The sequence below is a fragment of the Amblyraja radiata genome, chromosome 21 (genome assembly GCF_010909765.2).
Source record: "Amblyraja radiata isolate CabotCenter1 chromosome 21, sAmbRad1.1.pri, whole genome shotgun sequence".
Classification (NCBI taxonomy): Eukaryota; Metazoa; Chordata; class Chondrichthyes; order Rajiformes; family Rajidae; genus Amblyraja; species Amblyraja radiata.
The window spans coordinates 14,937,802-14,961,985 of NC_045976.1; the positions used below are offsets into that span (position 1 = coordinate 14,937,802).

Below are 24,184 nucleotides of genomic sequence, written 5' to 3' on the forward strand. Positions count from 1 at the left end.
CTCTACACATCCTTCAACTTTATGATTCTCCGGATCCCATACAGGCTGTTTTGCCGAACACTTGCACTCGGTCCATCATGGCCTGCTGGATGTCCAGATTGCTAATCATTTTAACTCCCCTTCTCATTCCCATAACAGCCATTCTGTCCTTAGCCTCCTCCTTTGCCAGAATGAGGCCACACTTAAACAAGAGTACCTCATATTCTGCTTGGGTAGCATACAACCCAACAGTATGAACATTGAATTCCTCAACTTTAGCGAAGTTAAAGCCCCCCCCCCCCCCTTCTTTCCTGTGCTGCACCCATTTCTCCCACTCTTCCAACCCCCCTTTCCCCTTCCCTAGCTCTCCACTCGACCATCGGTAAAATGTTAGTCAGTAATTGCTCATCCATAACCAATTCACTGAAACCTTTGTTTGGTTTCTGCCAGGACTGCCCCTTGTTATAATTTGGATGTAAGCATAAATAAGAAAGTTACGTTCCAATGGTGAGGTGAGTGTAATTTTTATTGACATCATTACAGTGTTGAATTAATGTAATGTCAATGAGCCCTTGTCTAATCAAGCTCAATGAGAATAGAATGGATCTCAACCCTAAATGTCATTTATGCATGTTCTTCAATGTGCTTCAATTATGCATGTTCTTCACATGCTAACCCACTGAGTTACGACAGCACTTTATTTTTTTGTAAAACAGCATCTGCAGTTTGTTGTTTCTGCAGGTTAATTGATAATTTTGTCTTTGAGATGTTTATTCCTATACCAAACACGAAGAAACAAATGCTTCAGGGCCTTGGACCCTGACACATTACCATTTTATATTTCCAGATATACTGCCTGAGTTTTTCCAACATTTTCAATTTTTATTTTGAGTTTCCAACATGTGCATTTTTTTCAGATTTTCAAGATGCAAATGTGCTGAGGCCTGTAAAATAACCAAAATTGGGATCCATGCAGTTAAAGATTAGTATTGACAGGGAATTGGCCTGAAGACAGAAACCACAATTGTGCTCAATGGCTGTTCAGCCAGGGCAATGGTATTCAACTGTGTCAGTCATGAGACATTTTTTTCTGTTACGCATTAAAGCTATGAACGTATTGACGATGTCTTATATTATAGGTTGGCCTTTGAAAATATGCAAATTAATGCATTAACTTCATTCTATAACCTGATGACTGAGGGTGGGAGCAATGGGTGCAGCACAGGAAAGAAAGAGGGGGAACTTTAACTTTGCTAAAGTTGGAGAATTCAATGTTCATACTGTTGGGTTGTATGCTACCCAAGCAGAATATAAGGTACTCTTGTTTAAGTGTAGCCTGATCTTCATTATGGAGTCAAATGGGCTAAAATTGAACAGTTTCCCCTTTGTTCTGTTGCACTTCCATTCTAATGGGAAGATTGTTGGAGGTGAGGAAGGCTTGTGCAAGGAAGGCTTGTGTTTTGGAGCAATAATGCAGTCTCGCATGGCACTAGCTGGTCTTGAAACCCAATCTGTTGTGGACGCCTTGGTAAAGATCATAACATGCCAGCTATTGTTAGGTTGGCTAAGAATGGAGAAAAGTAAGATTTGAGAAGTATGCTCCACTGCCCTCCATTTACAAAGCCTACAGTTTTTGTGAGATTAAAAATGGTTGAGTATTGTTATCCATGTTGCACCTTGTATTCCTTCCAGGATTATTGAATAATGAAGATTATATCCATTGTGCTACCAGATAGATGGAATTCTCACTGCAGAACCCTTTCACCACTGAATGGAAGCATTTGAGGCAGAGGTGAGACTTAAAGTAGCATTGTAGTGGTGTGGTGTTGCGGAGCTCCCGTCCAGACACAAAAGTGAGTGAATTTAAACATCTTTTTTGGACTTCGGAGGAGGCACAGCGGAACCTTTAAACATCTTGGAGTATCGCTGCGACGCTGCAGAGATTTATTTTAAAAGTTTCTGCTTGTTTTGGGACTGCGAGCAGTCTTATCAACTAACTGCCGAGCTCCCACAACTGTGGCTGGCCACCTGCCATGAAACTAGCGCACCAAAAGGGGGGAGAAAATCTTTCTGGACTTTGACACCTGCGTCCAGAACAGCCCCCCCCCCCCCCCTTACTGCCTCGCCGGTGCTGACCGGGCCGGTCTGGCTTTCGTGTGGTGTGGGAGGAATTCCAAACCTGCACCGTCTCAACATCTTCTGTGGCAAAAATCCAAGATGGCAGCACACGTCTCCTCCTGTCTCTAACTGTGTCTGTTTGTTTTACAAATATGACTGAGTGATTTTTCTGTAAGTCATCTGCGAGCATTATCATTCGAATTATCATTCCGTCGGGAAACCACGGAACGGATTTCTTATAGGACTCTCCCTGCACTAATGTGTGGCGTCGTTGGTTGAGGCGAAATAGTCTGGCTGCTTTTCTCCTCGATTTTCGGGATCTCAACGTACAATGTCGCTGCTCGTGGCTGCTCTTTTCCTATTAATTTGGAGCGGCACCGGGGGAAGCCCCCACGGGACTGAAAACTCCTGTCCAGTCAATTCTACACCGGTTTTACCATGCCGGGGGACGTGCGCTTCTGGCAGTCCGCTGGGCATTAGTTTGTCACCTATGACTCTTCTGCCCCCCGCATCTATGGACATGGCCCGTCTGGTCAGCTTGATGGCCTTGCAAGACAACTTTATTATTCCTTTAAGTTGCCTTCGTGACTTTTTTTATATTTTTAAAGATTAAAAAAGATCATTCAAGCAAATCTATAAGGTCTGATTATAGGTGTATAATTGTTCTGTTGCTGCTGATTTCAGGGAATGTTCAACCTAACCCAGGCCCAGGCTCAGGCTCTGCTGAGTCTGCTGTTAATTTTAACACCCCTGCTGAATTTGAATCAAGGTCTGGACTTGGTTTCATCCATTTGAATGTGCGCAGTATGATTGCTAAAATGGATATGATTCGTATCTGGGCTCATTCAACTGATGCTGATGTTATTGTCATATCTGAAACTTGGCTAAACAAAGCAGTTTTAAACAAGGATATCAACATTGACGGCTACAATGTGTATAGGACTGACCGAACCAAGAAGGGCGGAGGGGTCGCAGTCTATGTCAAATCTAAGTTTCATGTGAAGATCCGTCTCTCTACATCAGTGAGTAAGCAATTTGAACTTCTGGCTCTTGACATGGAAATCTCAAAAACTCTCTACATCACTGTCGTCGGTTGCTATAGGCCACCTTCAGCTATCAGCTGCACCTTACCATCTTTAATTGAGCTTTTATCCTGGTTGAACTTTAATGAAATTGTCCTTATTGGTGACCTAAACTGGAACGGGCTGCTACCAGCATCAGATGATTTTAAAGCATTTTGTGATTCGTTTAATTTCTTTCAGATTGTTGACAGTCCTACTAGACCTAATCTGAAATGTCCGGAAAAATCTTCGTTAATTGATCTTATCTTAACTAATGTTCCTCATAGATATTCTGCTGCTTCTGTTTTTGCAAATGACATCAGTGACCACTGTGTCATTGCAACAGTAAGAAATACAAAAGTTCTTAAAACCAAACCGCGTTTGCTCCATTTTGTGGAGCAAGCATTTTTTCATGACCTGTTTCTCTTTGGCTGGGAGAAAATTAATGTAATTCCTGATGTTGAAAATGCCTGGAAATTCTTTTATGATGGTTTTATTGAAATTGTTAACAAGTACGCTCCTTTTAGGAAGTATAGAATAAGGGGCAGGGATAATGCATGGTTCACGTCAGAGTTATCCATTTTACTCCATGAGCGCAATGTGGCATGGTCTAAAGCCAGGAGTACTGGTCTTGGATCAGACTGGTTGCTCTTTAGGCAGCTGCGAAATGCAAGTACAGTTGCAATTAGAAAAGCCAAAGCTGATCATATCCTTACTGAAACTTCAAATAACCTAAACAATCTGTTGAAATTCTGGAAAACCATTAAATCAATAACTGGAAATAAAAATGTTATTGAGCTACCTCCATGCATTGTCAAAGACTCTACCCAAATTTATGTAAAGGCTGACATGCTTGGTTGTTTTAATGAGCATTTCATTGCCTCTGGTTCACTTTTCAACTCTCAAAACACAGCTCAAGGCTCCTCTGCTTGCTCTGATATTAGTTGTTTTTTTGAGGGACAAGCCTTTACTTTTGACGCTGTTACACTTTCAGAGGTGCATAAGGCCCTGAGATGTTTAGACACAAAAAAATCGGCAGGTCCAGACAACCTTGAGCCTTACTTCCTAAAGTTAGCCGCTGATTTTATTGCATTGCCTCTGACTTATCTTTTTAATCTATTCCTGGAGACAAACGAAATTCCCCTTATTTGGAAATCTGCCTTTGTTCTCCCACTGTTAAAATGGGGGGACCCCACTGTGCTAAACAACTATAGGCCCATCTCCAAACTGTCTGTTTTAATTAAGGTGCTGGAATCCATTGTAAACCAACAACTGAAGGACTTTTTATCAACTAACAGTATTTTATCTGAATTTCAATCTGGTTTTAGGAAAAAATATAGTATGTCAACAGCTGCTTTAAAAGTAGTAAATTATTTTAGAATTTTTAGACAATAAGCAACACTGTGCAGCCCTTTCCGTTGACCTATCAAAGGCTTTCGATACTGTGGATCATGCCTTATTGTTACAAAGACTATGCAGCATCGGTTTGTCTGATCAAGCTGTCTGTTGGTTTAAAAGCTATCTATCAGGCAGATCCCGGTGTGTGCGAGCAGAAGGTATTACTTCTAGCTCTCTTAATGTATCCAAGGGTGTGCCACAGGGATCGGTTCTAGGACCTTTATTATTTACTATTTATATTAATAGTCTAGATCATAAAGCTCCGAACGCAAATTTTCACTTTTATGCTGACGACACAGTGATATATTGCTCTGCGTCTACCCCAAATCAGGCTCTCTGTCAGCTCCAAACTGCTTTTAACACTGTGCAACGTAACCTGTGTGATTTAAAACTTGTTTTAAATGCTGACAAGACAAAGCTCATGCTGTTCACTAAAGCTAAATCAAAGCCCTCGGACCTCCCTCCTATCACCACTTTGCAGGGCTCTGTGGTTGAATCTGTGTCTCAATATAAATATCTGGGAATTATAATTGACGATTCTCTCTCTTTTAAACCTCATATCCAGCAACTTGTGAAAAAACTAAAGATAAAATTAGGTTTTTACTTTAGAAACAAATCTTGTTTTTCTTTTGAAGCCAAAAAAAGACTTGTTGCTGCAATGTTTATGTCTGTGTTGGACTATGGTGATGTTTTATATATGAATGCATCTTCAAAATGCCTACAGTCTTTGGACACGGTCTACCACGGAGCACTGAGATTTGTTACAAATTTTAAAACTCTCACGCACCACTGCACTTTATATGCTCAAGTTGGATGGTTTGCCTTGTCCACCAGCAGACTCCATCATTGGCATATCCTTATTTATAAGACTATCCTAGGTGTTCTTCCTTCATACCTGCAGAAGTATGTAATTCGAAAAAGCACAGGAACTTATCAGCTCCGCTCTGAGGACTTGTTCTTACTAACTGTACCTAAAGTCCGTACTGAACTGGGGAAAAGGGCATTTAGTTATGCTGCTCCCTTCGCATGGAACCAGCTGCAGAATGAACTGAAACTTAAGGAGCTGGTTTCTATAAACAGATTTAAATCCCTTCTTAATGATGTTGAAGCGGGCTCTTCTGTCTGTACATGCTTTGTTTGATGATGTTCTGACTGTGACTCTATTTATATGTTCTCTGTTGTTTTTAAATTATTGTCTGTAACTGTGGAACTGTGCTGCTGCCTGTCTTGGCCAGGACTCTCTTGTAAAAGAGATCTTTAATCTCAATGAGACTTCTCCTGGTTAAATAAAGGTTAAATAAAAAAATAAAAAGATTGAAACAAATATAGAAGTTAGAGCAAGCAAATTCAGAAGGCAGGACAAGGAGCCTGGAATATCTGATATGTTGAACTGCATTTATTTTCATGGAAGTGGCCTCATGGTTGAGGTAGATGAACTCAGAACATGGGTTGGCACATGGGATTATAATATAGCTATTTCAGAAACATAGTTGAAAATGGACAGGACTGCCATCTCAATGTTTTGTGATATTGATGCTCCCAGCATGACAGAGATGGATGTAAGAGATGAAGGGGAGTTGCACTAATGATTAGAGAAAACATAATGGCAGTACTTAGGGGATTTCCTGATTGGAAACATCCACTGAGGCCATTAGAGTAGAATGTAGAAATAAGAAAGGGGACATGGAAAGGTCTCGACCTGAAACATCGCCAATCCATGTTCCTCAGGGATGCTGCCAAACCAGCTGAGTTACTCCAGCATTTTATCTTTCCTTGGTAACCTGCATCTGCAGTTCCTTGTTTCTACACTAAAAATGGGATGATCAATTTGATGTAATTGTATTATGAACCCCTCCCCCTCAATAATCAGTGAGTATTAGAGGGACAAATATGTGGGAAAATTGCAGATAGCAGGTAATATTTACTTCTCTAATATTGACTGGGACTATCTTAGTGATAAGGGATTTGATGGGGATAGATTTTGTTAATGTGGCCCCAAAAGAAAAGGGAGCAACATTCAAGGAAATTAGTCTGGCAAATAGTTGATTTGACAATGGAAGTGCTCTTTGGGACCAGTGACCATAATTTTATTAGTCTCAAATTGGTTACGGAAAAAGAGAGAACTGGTCCTCGGGTTTAAGTCCTAAATTAGGAATGGCTAATTTTGATGATGACAGAGTGGATCTCACAAAAACTGATTGGAGGATGCCCTGATTTAGGAAAGTTTAAAGAGGCCATGAGATATCCTTTGTAGGAAAATAAAGGAGAGTCCTAAAAAATCCTACGTATATTCAAAGCAAAATGGTAGCTAGGGGGAGATTAGGCAGGCTGACCTCTACCGTGCTGAGACCAGGCACCAGTTCTTGGACACTTCCTCATACCTATACTTGGACCATGACAGCACAGATGAACACCAGGTCATTATCACCCAGGTCATTATTACCCAGATCGTTACCAATCTAATTACCTCTGGGGATCTCCAAACTTATTGTCCCTAGCACCATACTGCCCACTTCAGCCTCCTTCCCAAAATCCACAAACAAAACTGTCCTGGCAGCCCCATTGTTTCTTCCTGGTGGTACCCCACAGAAGTAATCTCCAAATCACTTTATTCCATCTGCCCACTTCGCTTTCTCCATCACAGGTAACAGACTACTGACCAACATCTACTACTTCAGGTCTTCAGGTCCGACTAAAGCGCAGGGTCTTCGGCCCCCTCTCCCTACTATCCTACTGGCCAATGTACAGTCCCTTGAAAATAAAGTGGAGGACTTAAGGGCAAGGCTGCTTTATCAAAAGGAGCGGAGGGAATGCTCTGTGTTCTGTTTCACAGAGACATAGCTCACCTCCAGCTCCCCAGACTCAGCGGTCCAGCCTGAAGTGTTCTCCATTCACCGTATGGACTGTACGCAGGCATCTGGGAAAGGGAGAGGAGGTCAACTCTGCGTGGTGCTCAGATGTGGCAGTCCTTTCCAACTCCTGCTCTCCACACCTCGAACATCTGGCGGTGAAGTGCCGCCCCTTCTACCTTCCAAGGGAATTCACCTCCATCATCCTGACCGTGGTCTACATCCCACCCCAGGCAGACGTCTGCCTGGCACTGGAGGAGCTGCACGCCGTGGTCAACAAACACCAGACGTCTTACCCCGAGGCGTTTACCACCATAGCTGGGGACTTCAATAAAGCAAACCTTACGAAACCGCTCCCTAACTTCCACCAACATGTCTCCTGCTGCACCAGAGGACCAAACACCCTCGACCACTGCTACACCACCATCAAGAATGCCTATCGCTCTACCCCTCGCCCTCACTTCGGTAAATCCGACCATAATGCTGCTTCTTCTTGCCTATTGAAGAGCGATTGAAGAGCGCACCTCCAGAGGTGAGGAGCCTGAATGCAATCACCTCCTACAAGGCGAAATCAGGAGGTAGCTCGAATGTCGGCGTAACATCACTCCCTGACGAGGTCAATGCGTTTTACGCACGCTTTGATAGGGAGAACACTGATGTGCCTTCTCGAGCCCCCATTCGCTGTGATGGTATTTCAGTCACAGTCACAGAGGCCGACGTCAGAGGGGTGAACCCTCGAAAAGCACCTGGACCTGATGGTATACCTGGTCATGTTCTAAAAACCTGTGCGGACCAACTGGCTGGAGTTTTTACGTACATTTTCAACCTCTCACTTCTGAGGTCTGAGGTTCCCACCTGCTTTAAAAGGGCATCAATTATACCGGTGCCCAAGAAGAGCAAGGTGACGTGCCTCAATGACTATCGACCAGTGGCACTAACGTCAGTGGGGATGAAGTGCTTTGAGAGGTTGATCATGGCGCAAATCAACTCCTACCTCGACAAAAACCTGGACCCACTGCAGTTCGCCTACCGCCACACCAGTGGATGCGATCAAGCTGGCTCTCCACTCCGTTCTGGACCACTTGGACAACAAAAACACATATGTCAGGCTGTTATTCATTGATTACAGGTCGGTATTTAATACAATCATCCCCTCCAAGCTGGTTACCAAACTCGCAGAACTGGGTCTCTGCGCATCCCTCTGCAATTGGATCCTCGACTTCCTCATTCACAGACCACAGTCTGTTCAAATTAGTGGAAAGGTATCAGCCTCGATAACAATCAGCACGGGAGCACCTCAAGGCTGCGTGCTCAGCCCCCTGCTGTACTCACTCTATACTCATGACTGCGTAGCCGGTCATAGTGCAAACACCATCAAGTTCGCTGATGACACCACTGTTGTGGGACGTATCACTGATGGGGACGAGTCAGAGTATAGAAGAGAGATCGACCGACTGTCCAAATGGTGCCAGCACAATAACCTGGCCCTCAATACCAGCAAAACCAAGGAACTGATTGTGGACTTTGGAAGGGGTAGGATGTGGACTCACAGCCCCGTTTATATCAATGGGTCGATGGTGGAAAGTGTCAAGAGCTTCAAATTCCTGGGCGTGCACATCTCTGAAGATCTCTCCTGGTCCGAGAACACTGACGCAATTATAAAGAAAGCACATCAGCGCCTCTACTTCCTGAGAAGATTACGGAGAGTCGGTATGTCAAGGAGAACTCTCTCTAACTTCTGCAGGTGCACTGTCGAGAGCATGCTGACCGGTTGCATAGTGGCTTGGTTCGGCAACTTGAGTGCCCAGGAACGGAAAAGACGACAAAAAGTAGTAAACACTGCCCAGTCCATCATCGGCTCTGACCTCCCTACTATCGAGGGGATCTATCGCAGTCGCTGCCTTAAAAAGGCTGGCAGCATCATCAAGGACCCACACCATCCTGGCCACGCACTCATCTCCCCCCTACCTTCAGGTAGAAGGTACAGGAGCCTGAAGACTGCAACGTCCAGGTTCAGGAATAGCTACTTCCCCACAGCCATCAGGCTATTAAACTCAACTCATACAAAACTCTGAACATTCATAGCCCATTATCTGTTTATTTGCACTTTATCTGTTTATTTATTCATGTGTGTATATATTTATATAATGGTATATGGATACACTGATATGTTCTGTATTCATGCCTGCTATATTCTGTTGTGCTGAAGCAAAGCAGGAATTTCATTGTCCTATCTGGGACACATGACAATAAACTCTCTTGAATCTTGAATCTTGAAACCCACTGACTCCCATGGCTATCTGGACTACATTTCCCACCCTGCTTCCTGTCAGGACTCTATCCCCTACTCCCAATTCCTCCATCTACGCCGCATCCGGGAATATGGGGAGAAGGCAGGAACGGGGTACTGATTGGGGATGATCAGCCATGATCACATTGAATGGCCTTCTCCTGCACCTATTGTCTATTGTCTATTATCTGCACCCAGAATGAGGTGTTGCAGAGCAGGGCATCGGAGGTGTCCTCATTCGTTGGGAAATTGGGGTTCCCCTCTTCTATTATAGATGAGGCTATAGGACTCTCAATTAACTTTTTTTCCCTGTTGTCAGCCGGGCAACCTAGGCAGCTTTTTAGGTTGCCAAATGACAGTTTAGGTGGTCATTTAAGACGGTTTGTATGACGCGTGCAATAATGTGCTCGGACGAAGTGCGTAGTTACCAGTCGGAATTATGCTCAATGAAGCATTCACATTATTTCTGCTTCAAATAAAGTCACAAACTAAACATATTCACCAATCAAGACATGATATACAGTATGCCACAATGACATGCAGCAAAATTATAATACAGTATCTCAACTCTTTTTACGCATTGCAATTAATGCAATTTCTATTAGTTCTTTCCACTTCCAAACAAAAATGTGGTTGGATTATTCAGCGTATGATCAACCTGTGTCAATAAATCCTGGACCATGGTAACATATATGCTTAACCATGCACACTACAGATTGATGCACGCATGTTTTCTGTGAAGAACCGAAAATTACCATTACATGGCCATAGCATGGGTCGTTATTGCTATTGGCACAGAAACACTCTCGCTTCCCACATAATTTATCTATAACAAAATATACAGGTTGCATGGAAATTTCTCGAGGCATTTTCTGATAATAGCTGTTAAAACCGACTATACCCACCTGACAGGTTAAACATTACACTTACTGACAAGAGATGGCCAAAGGACATAACTGCAGCAAATGTTCTTTTGATAATATGTTTAAAGGTGTCAAAACGCCACAATAGGGTCAGGGAGGATGAACGGGAGATCACTACAGGATGAATAAGGGGTTCTGTACAGGATGAATGGGGGCGATCAGTGCAGGATGAATGGGGGGATTCAGTAAAAGATGAATGGGGGATCAGTACAGGATGAATGAGGGGGTCAGTATAGGAGGAATGAGGGGATCAGTACAGGATGAATGGGGATCAGTACAGGATGAATGAGGGGATAAGTACAGGAAACATAGAAAATAGGTGCAGGAGTGGGCCATTCGGCCCTTCGAGCCTGCACCGCCATTCAATATGATCATGGCTGATCATCCAACTCAGTATCCTGTACCTGCTTTCTCTCCATATACCCCCTGATCCCTTTAGCCACAAGGCCCACATCTGACTCCCTCTTAAATATAATAATAATAATAATAAATTGTATTTGTTGGGCGCCTTTCAGACATCTCAAGGACACCTTACATAGATTAACAGGAATATAAACATATAATCAGAGTAAAATAAATAATAAAGACATCACAGAGACACAAACTAAAAACAGAATTCAGTCCAAAAACAGAAAATCAAAAACACAATGTGGAGAGCAGCGGCAGCCAATGCGCGCCAGCGTCCACTCTCCCTCCACGGCAGCCATCTTGGACAAAGACTAACAGGATTACATTACAGACCAAAAAAATCATCCCCCCACAGTGGATACCACTGTGGGGGAAGGCACAATGTCCAGTCCCCACCAAGTTCACCCCAAAGTCAGGCCTATTGAGGCCACCGCAATTGCCTCTACGGAGGCCCGATGTTCCTGGCCATTCTCACCGGGTAATCTTGCCCCGGCGTCGGGAGAGTCCTCTCAGCGGCTGGGCCACCTGGAACGGCCGCTTTCTAGTTGGAGACCGCGGCTTCCGAAGCCGACAAGGCCGCGCCGGTTTGGAGCTCCCAGGCTCCCGATGATGAAGTCGGCGCCGCCCGCTCCACTCCGCAGACCCGCAGCCCGTGAATAGCCAATGAACTGGCCTCAACTACATTCTGTGGCAGAGAATTCCAGAGATTCACCACTCTCTGTGTAAAACATGTTTTTCACATCTCAGTCCTAAAAGATTTCCCCTTTATCCTTAAACTGTGACCCCTTGTTTCTGGACTTCCCCAACATCGGGATGAATGGGTGGATCAGTACAGGATGAATGGGGGGGGGGGGGGTGAGTAAAAGATGAATGGGGAGATCAGTAAAAGATGAATGGGGAGATCACTACAGGATGGATGGGGGATCAGTACAGGATGGATGGGGGAGCAGTGCAGGGTGAATAGGGGGGCATTGCAGGATGCATGGGAAGGGGGGTCAGTACAGGATGAATTGGGGGACCAGTGTAGGATGGATGGGGGGTGGCTGGAGAATCAATGCGAGGTGGATAGGGTGATCAGCGCAGGATGAATAGATTGGGGGGGGGGGGGTAGATGGGGAGGGGAGCACAGGGGATGTCAGTGAGGACTGAATAGAGGCGGGAATGGGGATCAGTGCGGGATGGAGAGGAGGGGTCTCAGGATAAGAGGGGTGGAGGGAGGTGTACAAGAGAGTGAGAGAGAGAGAGGGGGCGAGGTGGGGAGGAAGGACATCGCCCCGCTGCCTTGGCCGTCCCTGTCCACCGCCAAAGGGGGAGGCGGTTGGGATCTCCTCGCCACCGCCTTTGGCCAGCCAACAGCAAGGTGCAGCTGCTTCAGACGGGGGAAGGAGGCCTCCCCCTCCCTTCCTCCTCCCGGCCTCGGCGTGTGAGAGGGTTTGTTTTGAAAGCGGTTATCGCCATTAGCGGATTTGCAAGCAGCGGCCGCTATCAGGGTGGGCGGGGTGCGGGAGGAGGTGGAGCCGCTGTCGCGGCTGCTGCTGCTTCTGTGCGGGGCCCGTCATTCGCTCCGACCCTTAGTCATCCCGCACCTGGTATCTTTGCCCCGCACTACAGCCGTCGCCGACACGTTCCTTTTCTCCAGAGATGCTGCCTAACCCGCTGAGTTACTCCAGTTTTTTGTGTCTATCTTCGGTATAAACCAGTATCTGCAGTGCCAAGCCGTTTAGATTATCTGCGAAGGGTCTAAAAATCTAAACCTCACATCCACCCAGTGAGCCCAGTAATTCTTCCAGGCCCTACATACAATAATCTGGATTAGCTCAGTGGGACAAGCAGCTTCTCTGGAGAGAAGGAATGGGTGACATTTCGGGTCTGGTTAGGGATATGGGAAATGAGAGATATAGACGATGATGTAGAGCAGGGTACATAATGCGGCCCGTAACCCGAATCATCCAGCCCGCAGACAGATTTTTTTTCCCGTAATCATCCGGCCCGCCATTCACCCCGAGCAGCGGCCAAGCTCTGGCTGTACCGCATCCTGAGCAAAGCTGCCAGCACAGCTGCGCACCTTCTGTGAACACGTTTAAGAAAGAACTGCAGATGCTGGAGAAACTCAGCGCGTGAGACATGCAAGGATTTCATGAGTCTGCCCCACCCACTGATTTTCTCCAGCATTTTTGTCTACCTTCTGTGAACACGTGATTTGATGTCTGCCATCCAGGGCAGGATGGGGGTGGGATCCATGTTTACACGTGATATATGTGGCCCGCCATCTGCTCACAGACATGCGTCCCGGCCCCAATGCAGAACAAGGTTGCCGACCCCTGATGTAGAGATATAAAAAACAATGAATGAAAGCTATGTAAAAAAGTAACGATTATAAAGGAAACAGGTCATTGTTAACTGTTTGATGGGTGAAAACGCGAAGCTAGTGCGACTTGGCTGGGGGAGGGATAGGGAGAGAGGGAATGCTGGGATTACTTGAAGTTAGAGAAATCAATATCCATACCACTGGGCTGTAAGCTGCCCAAGCAAAATATGAGATGCTGTTTCTCCAATTTGCATTTAGCCTCATTCTGACCACAGAGGAGACCTAGGACAGAAAGGTCTGTGTTCGAATGGGAAGGAGAATTAAAGCGTCCAACAACCGGGAGATCAGGTAGGTTCAGGTGGGCTGAGCGTGGGTGTACTGCGAAACAATCGCCGGGTCTGCGTTTGGTTTCGCCGATGTATAAGAGTCCACATCTTGAACAACGGATACAGTAGATGAGGTTGGAGGAGGTGCAAGTGAACCTCTGCCTAACTTAAAGGACTGTCGGGGTCCCTGGACAGAGTCGATGGTGGAGGTATAGCGACAGGTGTTGCAATTTCTGCGGTTGCAGGGGAAGGTACCTGGGGAGAGGGTGGTTTGGGTGGGAAGGAATGAGTTAACCAGGGAGTTGCGGAGGGAACGGTCTGACAACATTAGCCACTTTGTCATCAAGTGTTGGATAGGTCTCGATCCATCTGCTGAATACATCGACTATTACGAGTACACATCTGTATCCCTGCCATTTTTAAATGCGCAGAGCAAATCTCTAGCCATCAGATTGCAATCTAATCCAGTTGTTATCACGAATCTGTATTTTATTGCCTTGCCTCAATACACCACTTCAACTGGCTTAGAGATGGGATACTGGCAAACTTGTCCCTGAAAACCGAACAGGCTCTGAACTTCACTTGACTTGGGAAGGTTATCAATTGATTGAAGAGATGACATGGATGCCCTCTGTATCTACCACAAAGGTGCATATTCTTCCCTCTACCCGCAATGATAGTACAGGTTCTTCGTCAGATTTGCATCCAGTCACCATTAAATTTGCTAATCAGGAACGTGAGAATGGACTAGTCTGAGAGACGGGTGTTTGTCTTCTCTGCCATTGATTTCTGTGCCAGTTCCCTCTTTGCTCCCTCTGATCTCTTCGGTGACCCTTTCCTTCATTTTGTCCTCATGTTGGGCACTCCCTATTCCAATGACCCAATCCACCGCAAGTGTAGCATTGGTCTGGTCCCAATATTCTATTGCCTCTCCAGTTCGGTCTTGGGGAAATTGGTTTTAGGGGAGGTGGCTCATCAGGGTAGCCTGGATAATCTGGCTCTGGTGCCCTTGTCCATTCTATCAACCCATGCCTTGCTCTTGTCTTTGGACTCCATGAATCTAAATTAGACTTTGGCACCTCCTTCTTTGTCACATATTCAGTTTTTGCCTTAACCACTGGCTGACTCTCTTGTTTCTTGATATCCTTCCAGTGATACCTCACTGCACGAACCATTTGACTAGAACTGTTTTCCGACCAGTCCGTGTTTGTTTAATTGCTTTGGCCACATTAGTTGGCAGACAGTTTAACAGTATTGCGCAGTACTGAGGAGATTTTTCCCCATTCCGAAAATTTAGATCTCCTGACTGGTCCATATATAGTTCCGAGAACCTTTCTAAAAACTCATCTGCTCCCTCTCCTTTCTTTGGCCGAACATCCAGAATCCTAGCAATATCTATCGGCTTTTGAAGGGTATTAGCAAAGGCAGTTAAAACTGCATCTTCTCTCGCACTATTATCAACGATCACATTAGCCAGTGCTTCATGAGTTGGGTGTCCTAAAGTGGATAGGAACCTGGTACGCTCTGTAGGAGTTATGATCTGTTGTATTACAGCCCATAATTCTCTTGAGTCAGCGTGATACAGACGCAAAGTGGTCCGGAGATAGTCCACAAAGGAAGCAGGTGATTTATTTCTGTCAGGTATTTTACTCAGTACTGCCATCATTTCATTGGGTTTCCATGGGGAATATACATCAGTGGTTCGGGGATTGTTTGCACCAACTGCATTAGCCGGATCAAAGACTGGGTGAGGTATCTCCCTAACTGGGAACTGACAATGGGATATTTGTTCTTCTTTCATAATCATAAAATGGCGGCGCCTCGCGGCAGCGGCCTCTGCAGTCCGTCTGTCTTTTTTTAAATTTTTGTCCAGTTGAGTGTATAGTTTGTAGGGGTTTATATATTGTTTTTAGCTGTGTATATGTGGGGGGCGGGGGGAAACTTTTAAATCTCTTCCCTGTACGGGAGACCCGACCTTTTCCAAGTCGGGTCTCCGTTGTCATTGGGGCATAGCACCGTGGAGCGGCCTGGGGGCTCCAGTCGGACTTACCATCGTGAAGCTGGCCGGCTTCGGAGCGTGGAGAGCTGTGGTGGCGCGCGGCTGTGACCCAACTCCGGTGCTCGGAGGCTCCAGCCGCAGGTCCGGTGGAGAGTGACATCGGGAGCTCGCGGGTCCCTGGTGGGAGACCGCTTTTCGGAACACCCGCAACGGCAACTTCTCCCGCCCGAATTGCGGCGTTGAAAACGACCCGGAGCAGGGCCTTACATCGCCCGGTGCGGCTTTAACGGCCACGGGTCTTGCCAGCGCCCGCCGGGGCTCCAACATCAACACCCGGAGCGGGGCCTTACATCGGCCGCGGGACTTGCCATCGCCCGCCGGGGGGCTTTAACATCGGGTCAAGAATGGAGAGCAGGGGAGAGACAAGACTTTGCCTTCCATCACAGTGAGGAGGAGATTCACTGTGATGGATGTTTGTGTGAATCGTGTTGGTTGTGTGTCTTGTTAATTGTTTCTTCTTGTTGTATGACTGCAGAAACCAATTTTCGTTTGAACTTCATTTGAGGTTCAAATGACAATAAACGGTATTGTATTGTATTGTATAATTTTTGCTATGTCTGTCTCACTCTCAGTGTCCCCTGATACTGTTTCACCCTCCAATGTATCATCCTCATCACGAGGGGGAAGGCGATATTTCTTTAAGGCATATCTGGTCTCTCTCGGTGGTCGTCTTATCCTTCTAGGTTTAGGTTCATAAAATGGTTCTGGGGGGTCGTACTTTATCTTTATCTTTAAACACAGGAGCTATTTTCTTTATTTTGCTCCTTGTCCCATGCGCCACTGGACTATCTGCTATTGTTGGAACTGTTGGGGCCAAAGAACTTTATGCTGGTGCTGCTGTTTGGTGAGCAGGTACTACTATAGGATCAGCAGGGGGTGTGGGTGGTGATGCAGGCACGGGAGGAGGTCTGTGATGCACACAAGGGTGTACAAGGTGCTGGATGTGAAGGTGGGGTATAGGGAGCACAAGGGGAATAAGGTGGAGGCTGCAAATTTATTTTAATTCGAACGCTTTCCCAATCCTCTAAATATCTTCATCTCCCCCTTTCAAAAGCCAACCAGCGGGTCCCTTAACTCTAAGTCGTAGGGGCCTAGAAAATGCTAGTTTCCCTTCAGGAGTTCTCTTTTTCTCTCGTTCCCTATGTTCTCTATAAGCACATCCACATTCCTTCTTTAAGGTATCTAGAGGTTTGTTTCCTTCATCGTCTTTTAACTCTATTCCAAGATTCAAAGCTGCCTCCTGCCAGTTCGCCATTATTTCAGCCTCTCTGCGTTCTTCTACTCTCACATAATATTGTCTCCATAGTCCAATAAGTTCCTTCGCTATATCACTGTTACTACATTGCCAAACAATCTTCTCAATATATTTCACTCCCTTCAGTGTTCTGAAGTGTCCTTCGAGCCACAAATCACCTCCTAATTTTTTATTCAACGGAGGAATTGGGAGTAGGGGATAGATTCTTTGCAGGAAGCAGGGTGGGAAGAAGTGTAGTCGAGATAGTTGTGGGAGTCAGTGGGTTTGTAATAGATGTCAGTCAATAGTCTATTTCCTATGATTTCTCGTGAGATCGAGAAACGGGAGGGAGGTGTCGGAGATGGTCCAAGTAAATTTGAGTGACGATGAAAATTGGTGGTGAAGTTGATGAAGTCCATGGGTTCTGCATGGGTGCAGGAGGTAGCACCGGTACAGCCATCAATGTAACGGAGAAGGAGTTTGGGGATAGGGCCAGTGTATGCCTGGAACAGGGATGTTTCAACGTACCCTACAAAGAGGCAGGCACAGCTGGGGCCCATGTGGGTGCCCATAGCTACGCCTTGGACTTGAAGTGGGAGGAGTCAAAGGAGAAGTTGTTGAGGGCGAGGACCAGCTCCGCTAGGAAGAGTAGAGTGTTACTAGAGGGAAATTGGATGGTTCTGCGGTCGAGGAAGAAACGGAAGGCTTTAAGGCATTCCTGGTGGGGAGTGGTGGTGTAGAGTGACTGAACATTGATTGTAAAGATGAGGGAGTGGGGGCTCTAAAAGCGGAAGCCATTAAAGAGACAAAGGGCATGTGAGGTATCTTGGTCATAGGTCGGGAGAGATTGGGCCAGGGGGGATAGGTAAGTGGAAATCATTTCCGTGGGACGAGAACAGGCAGAAACTATGGGTCTGCCAGGACACACAAAAATGCTGGAGAAACTCAGCGGGTGCAGCAGCATCTATGGAGCGAAGGAAATAGGTAACATTTCGGGCCGATACCCTTCTTCAGACTCAAAGGGGGTGGCGGGGAGAAGGAAGGAGAAAGGAGGAGGAGGAGCCCGAGGGCTGGGGGATGGGAGGAGACAGCTCGAGGGCTAAGGAAGGGGAGGAGACAGCAAGGGCTAACAAAATTGGGAGAATTCAATGTTCATGCCCCCCGGATGCAGGCTCCCCAAGCGAAATATGAGGTGCTGTTCCTCCAATTTCCTGTGTTGCTCACTCTGGCAATGGAGGAGACCCAGGACAGAGAGGTCGGATTAGGAATGGGAGGGGGAGTTGAAGTGCTGAGCCACCGGGAGGACAGGTAGGTTCTTGCGGACCGAGCGGAGGTGTTCGGCGAAACGATCGCCCAACCTCCGCTTATTCTCACCGATCACATCCTTCCGCTTGGGGAGCCTGCATCCGGGGGGCATGAACATTGAATTCTCCCAATTTTGTTAGCCCTTGCTGTCTCCTCCCCTTCCTTAGCCCTCGAGCTGTCTCCTCCCATCCCCCAGCCCTCGGGCTCCTCCTCGTGTACCTTCGATTTTCCAGCCTAGTGCGGGGCCCCCTTATTGGGAGCAATTGGTCCAATTGGCTTTAGGCCGGCCCTGCACATCATATGCATGCTGGAGAAGGATATGGAAGCCCTTTAGAGACACCTAACGCTTCATTCCTTGCCTATATTTTGCTAAATCAGACTACCTGGCTGTGCTTCTTCCTGCATATTGTTGCTTATGTAATGATGACCATAGAGACCTGATTCCAAGTTGGCATGAGCTAAAGGTCATGAGTTTTTCACTTATTCAGCTTGGGCAATCACTTGTACTGCTTTCTAACTCATCTTTAACAGTGAATACCACTTCGTGAAAAAGTCTGTTCCTCTTTTACAGGACATATACTCACCACCTCGTATTTTAAGGTGACCATCTATTGCTTATTCTATCTCACTCAGGCTGACACTGTTAATGTGTCAGAGTTCCCAGCTATGATAGCAGTGTGACATTTCTAATCGGACACAACTGGGGTTAAGCAGGGCAGTTCTACCATTCAATGTTCAATATTTTATAGTGAGGTCCATGGCAACTGGAGGACCAAACCATGCTTCGTGGACACAAACTTTGGATAAGAAACGGCAGAACTAACCTGCAGTTTGAAATATTGCCAAGTTATGTTTTAAGCCAATGCCACCTTTGCTACTTTACGAACGACATCCCACGGGATACACCAGCGCAGTGGAACGTGAAGCTGCAGTATCTGGTTTAGTAACGATTCATACATTTTCGGAGCAATCTTAGAAATGCATTTGATTAAAACCATCTTAAATGAACCGATCCTTCTTAAACGTGACAAAAAATACTTTTATTTGTAAATCTCGGAGGAATATGGTAATGTAAGAACCAAACACTAGAGAAGAAAAAAGCCGCTGTCGATAAATTACCACACATCCTTGATAATTTGCCAATATCCCTTTGGTAGCGGCAGCCGTGGATTTGCCTTCTTCGGCCCAGCCTTGATATCAGATCTGAATTGCCCAACACCAATGTCGATTTTAGATTTGGAGACAAATGGTGCGAGGTATCTTTGTTGATTGTGATAATTTTCAAGAAGGACGGGCGCAGCACTGTTTGTTAATCTCTCTATTGTGAAAGCGGAACGCGACCGGGCTGTGGTGAAGCCTCCGTCGGAAAGTCCCTGCAGCTGGGACGGAAACTAGTAAATCGTTTTGTTTTTATTTCGGACTAGGACATGACTTGACAAGGCCCAACAGGTCCGATCCTTAACTATTTGAAAGTAGCAATTCTGACCTTGAAAGCTGCCGCACACCGAAGGTTTTGCCTTCGTGCGAACTTGAAAGACGTCCAATTCTGAGGGTACCATGGCGGACTCTGAGCAACTGGAAGAAAAGCTTAAGAAACTTATCGTTCGGCTCCAAAACGTGGAGCAGGGAAAACAATTAAATGCTTTGCTTCAGATTTTGCAAGATTTAATTCACCTTACCACCGTTCAAAATGGTAAATGTTGAGAGCATTTCAGTATAATTTAAAATCTGCCATCGGAAGATCTGTCAGTCATGTTTTTACGCCCAGTTCTGGTTGTTTATGTTTTTAATAGCCTCAAGCCTATTCGAAAATAAGAATGTCCACATGCCGCTGTTGGTTGTTCTGGAATCTTTTGCTGATGTATCCAGTATTCAACAGGTAGGCCGTGACATTTCGTTTTAAATGATGGTCTGTTTTCTGTCGATGATATTTAAATATAAAATGCAATGACCGGTGTTAATATCCAATTGATATGTTTGTTTCGGTGCAGTTTGTTGCTCAAGTGTAAGTTTGAAAATTATCTGCTCTTATTATAAAGAGGTAAACTTTTTTCGGTGTTAATTTGTACAATTTTCCGGTAAGTGGTGAATGCCATGATCAATGCATGCCTGATGAAAACGTGCATCCCTTTTTCACTAAACAACTCTTAAACTGTTTGTTCAAACATTTTTGAACACCATAAGTCTGTTGATAGAATATTTTAAAGCTTTGCAGTCATGCTTTACCTGAATGGCACTAATGCTCCACTTGGAGATCTGTGAGAAAGTGCTCCATGTGACAATTAAATTGTCAGACAGCCTACAGTTCACAAAAATTGTTATTTCTTCAAGCCTTCCTGTCTTTCAAACGTGACTGTGGCCTATCTGTGGTCTCTCTATATACCTATGATTGCGCTATTTACCTTAGTAAATTGTGTTATATATCAAGTACAAAAAAGATTATATCAGTTCATGAAGATGATTACTACCATCTTTATGAGCAATCTGGGAATAAGCAACAAATCCAATCTTGGAAAAAGTGAATTTAAAATAAACACTTATTATTTTAGTATACTTTTACAAATGTCCCTGCTTTCGTGATGCAGTTGATAAAGATGGGGAAAAAGTTCCAGATTGCGTTCACTCTAACTGAAATATTCACTTTGATTGTTATTTTAAAAGTGAAATTGTGAGAGTTCAGGGCCAAAATATTTCCATAAGAGTGTGAGGTAAGGCCCGGAAATCACACGTTCATGTTCTCCAGAGATACTGCCTGATCAGCTGAGTCACTTCAATACTTTGTGTCCATTTGTGTATTAATCAGCATCTGAAGTTCTTTGTTCCATTTACTTTTCCAATCTTCTTCTTCTTATCGAGTCCACACACAAGATTAGAAGTTGTTCAGCCAGAGCTGAACACACTTCTTGGCATCTGCACAATGGTGTCTGTCTTGTGCTTCTTGTGCGTGGTGGTGGAAAGATTGGTTGAAACAGGGCCGCGACGTGAACGCTCTTTCCTTGGCCCCACTTTTCCAATGATACTCAATAACTCGATGATCCCTTACTCTCCCCCCTCCCTCCCCCCCTCCCTCCCCCATGATCTCATATAACAAGTGTTAATTGTATTGTGATTTATATACCTTAGTCATATGAAGAAGGTTTGAACTTGTATTGCAAAAAAAAAAGTAGACTGAACAGAAATATTGTTTATTAACTTTTTTATAGCAGGGTGCTTCAATGTATATTTTATTTTTATTTTGACCAGACAGGTTGGTCTTTATTTTGTAAACTGGTTGAGCTGTGCCCAGACACAATTAACAAGTTGGCTGTACCCCAAGATGTGGGGAAGGACTGGGATGTTCTTGGTGTGCATCAGTGAGTATTTTCTCCACATGACAGGATGAAATGTGTGTAAAATAACACATGACTGAAATTAACATTCTTTTTGTAAAAAAAACTTTGCAGTATGCCAGAATGATTTTCACTTTCATATTTTTTTTAATGGTTTCAGATCTGCTTTGAGTAAAATGTTGGGATCTTTGAGATTGGTGGAACAGTAACTGGTGTGAGGGCAAAATATAATGGTCACTTCAGTAGTGACTAAATTGATCCTCCACCATGGCACAATCAGCTTTGTGTCACAGCTGGTAGTGCTGCTGCCTCACAGCGCCAGTGACCCAGGTTCGATCCTTGGGAGTCTGGGTGCTGTCTGTATGGAGTATGCACGTTCTCACTGTGACAGCGTCGGTTTCCTCTGGGTGCTCCAGTTTCCTCTCACATCCCAAAGACGTGTATGCCTGCAGGATAATTGACCTCTCTAAAATTGCCCCTAGGATTTTGGGATAACATAGAATAATGTAAACGGATTTGCATGGACTCACTGGGCCGAAGTCTGTTTCCATGCTGTTTCTCTAAACCAAAGCGGTTGGAAAACAATTGTTTTCAAACAAGACACTGAATCCAACCGTTTACGTGTGAGATGTGGAACAGCATGAGAGTAAACATAATTAATTATTTTTAAAATTGCCAATTATTGTTTGTTTTTATTTAAATGGTGAAGTTTTGTGCAAAGCTATAATTCAGTCTGTTATCTCACTGAGGAATAATTCCATTAATTTTTTTAATTTTTCCTTTAATTTAAGATTTAGTATTTTTTTGCTTGGTCATACTAATTTCTTGTTCATGGATTGTTCTTCTCACCAAACGATTTTGCATTTTCCTTTGTGTCACAACTCGATTTTTGTTTTGCGATTTGCTTTTGTGATCTTCTTTCTTTTCGTTTAGTTTAGAGATACATCATGGAAACGGGCCCTTCAGTTTCAGTTAGTTGTTTTAATTTGTCATCTGCAAGCATTTAACCTTTTTTATATTAGAAACTTCATTAACTTGATGGCTTCCTTAGCATTTTTGGATATTTTTTTGTTACTCTTTTTTGAAAAGAAACTAATTTCATTTGAGTCCTACATTTAATTGACATACTTGCAGTTTTTTTCTGTTATACACTCTCATTTCCTTGCTGGTTAATATATTTACCAATTAAGTGCCTCTTCTTGATTTAAATCAAAGCTGCTGTTTTACCAGCACAGTTTTAAATCAACTCTGGTAAGATTTTTTTCCATGTTCATATTTCAACAAGAAAGTAGTTTGGCCAACCACCCCATATTTTTGGCCAGCATAGGAGGCCTAGTTGACTTTGTTTTTGTATTGTTGGCCTAAGAGTTGTGAAAATATTGAAAAACTGCACTTTAAAAAATATTATTTTATCAGTATGCTGTATCACTTTTTTTCCTGTGTATTTATATATTTTAGACAAATCCTGAATTTGTTGTTGAGTTACCGTTTTGATCCTACCATACTGCTGATTGGCTTTAAGGTGTTAATACTGCTTATTCAATCAGGTACAGTATTCCAGTATTCATTGTATGTTATTTTAGTCAGTGTCATCATAAGTCTCAATAAAGATCAATTCTGAAAAGTTGTAATTTACATTTTCTTACTAATTGGTGGTGTGCAGCTGTTTATCTTCAGCCACAGACCAAACAATTTCAGATCTATCCTGTTCACTTATATGTTTCATAAGTCATAGGAGCAGAATGAGTCCATTCGGCCTATCAAGTAAACTGCCATTTAATTATGGCTGATCTACCTTTCCCTCTCAACTGCATTCTTCTGCCTTCCCGTAACCTTTGATACCTTAATGGGATCCCACTACTAGTCACATCTTCCCATCTCCACTCCTGCTTTCCACAGAGACCATTCCCTCTGCAACTCACTGGTTCACACATGCCTTCTCACCCAAACCACCCCCTCCCCAGGAATTGTTCCCTGTAAGAGCAGGAGATGCAACACCTCTCCTTATACCTCCTCCCTCAATTCAATCCAGGGACCCCAATAGTCCTTTCATGTGAGGCAGAGGTTTACTTGTACCTTCTCCAACCTCATTTACAGTATCCTGTGTTCTCACTGTGGACTCATATACAACGGCGAGAGCAAACAGACTTAGCGATTATTTTGCTGAACACTTACATTCAGTCCGCCTTGGCTTACACGACCTCCTAGTTGCCAAACATTTTAACTCCCCTTCTCTATCCTATGCTGACCTTTCTGTCCTGGGCCTCCTCCTTTTAAAGCAAGTGAGAACCACAAACCTCAGTAATGAGAGGTTAAAAATGTTATGTTGTAATGTAGTGCATAACATTTGTAAAGGTATAAAGATAAATGGTCATTTGAAATAAGTGCAGATATATAAAATCCAGAGGAGGGTGAAGCAGAGATGGAATTCAGAGATTTGTGACAAATCATTTTTTCCCCGAAAGCTGACAAATGTATTAATGATATTCTAAATTCATTTACATACAAGTTCTGCCTGATTTAAATGTATTCCAAAGTGAATGATTCGTTCGTTTGCTCGTGTGCCAGACAACGCATAGTTCGTTGTTGACTTCTGT

At 44.4% G+C, this 24,184-nt stretch overlaps 1 protein-coding gene across 1 annotated transcript in view; it reads left to right on the forward strand.

The window, feature by feature from the left end:
- The first annotated feature begins 19,208 nt into the window (after positions 1-19,208).
- The window catches only part of LOC116984972 (leucine-rich repeat serine/threonine-protein kinase 2-like), a 136,260-nt gene continuing 131,284 nt past the window's right edge, over positions 19,209-24,184 (forward strand). The window contains exons 1-4 of the mRNA XM_033039333.1: positions 19,209-19,951; positions 20,052-20,137; positions 21,502-21,611; positions 23,046-23,134. Of these exons, the coding sequence (XP_032895224.1) occupies positions 19,816-19,951; positions 20,052-20,137; positions 21,502-21,611; positions 23,046-23,134 (421 nt within the window). The 5' untranslated portion in view covers positions 19,209-19,815. The remainder of the gene's footprint in view (positions 19,952-20,051; positions 20,138-21,501; positions 21,612-23,045; positions 23,135-24,184) is intronic.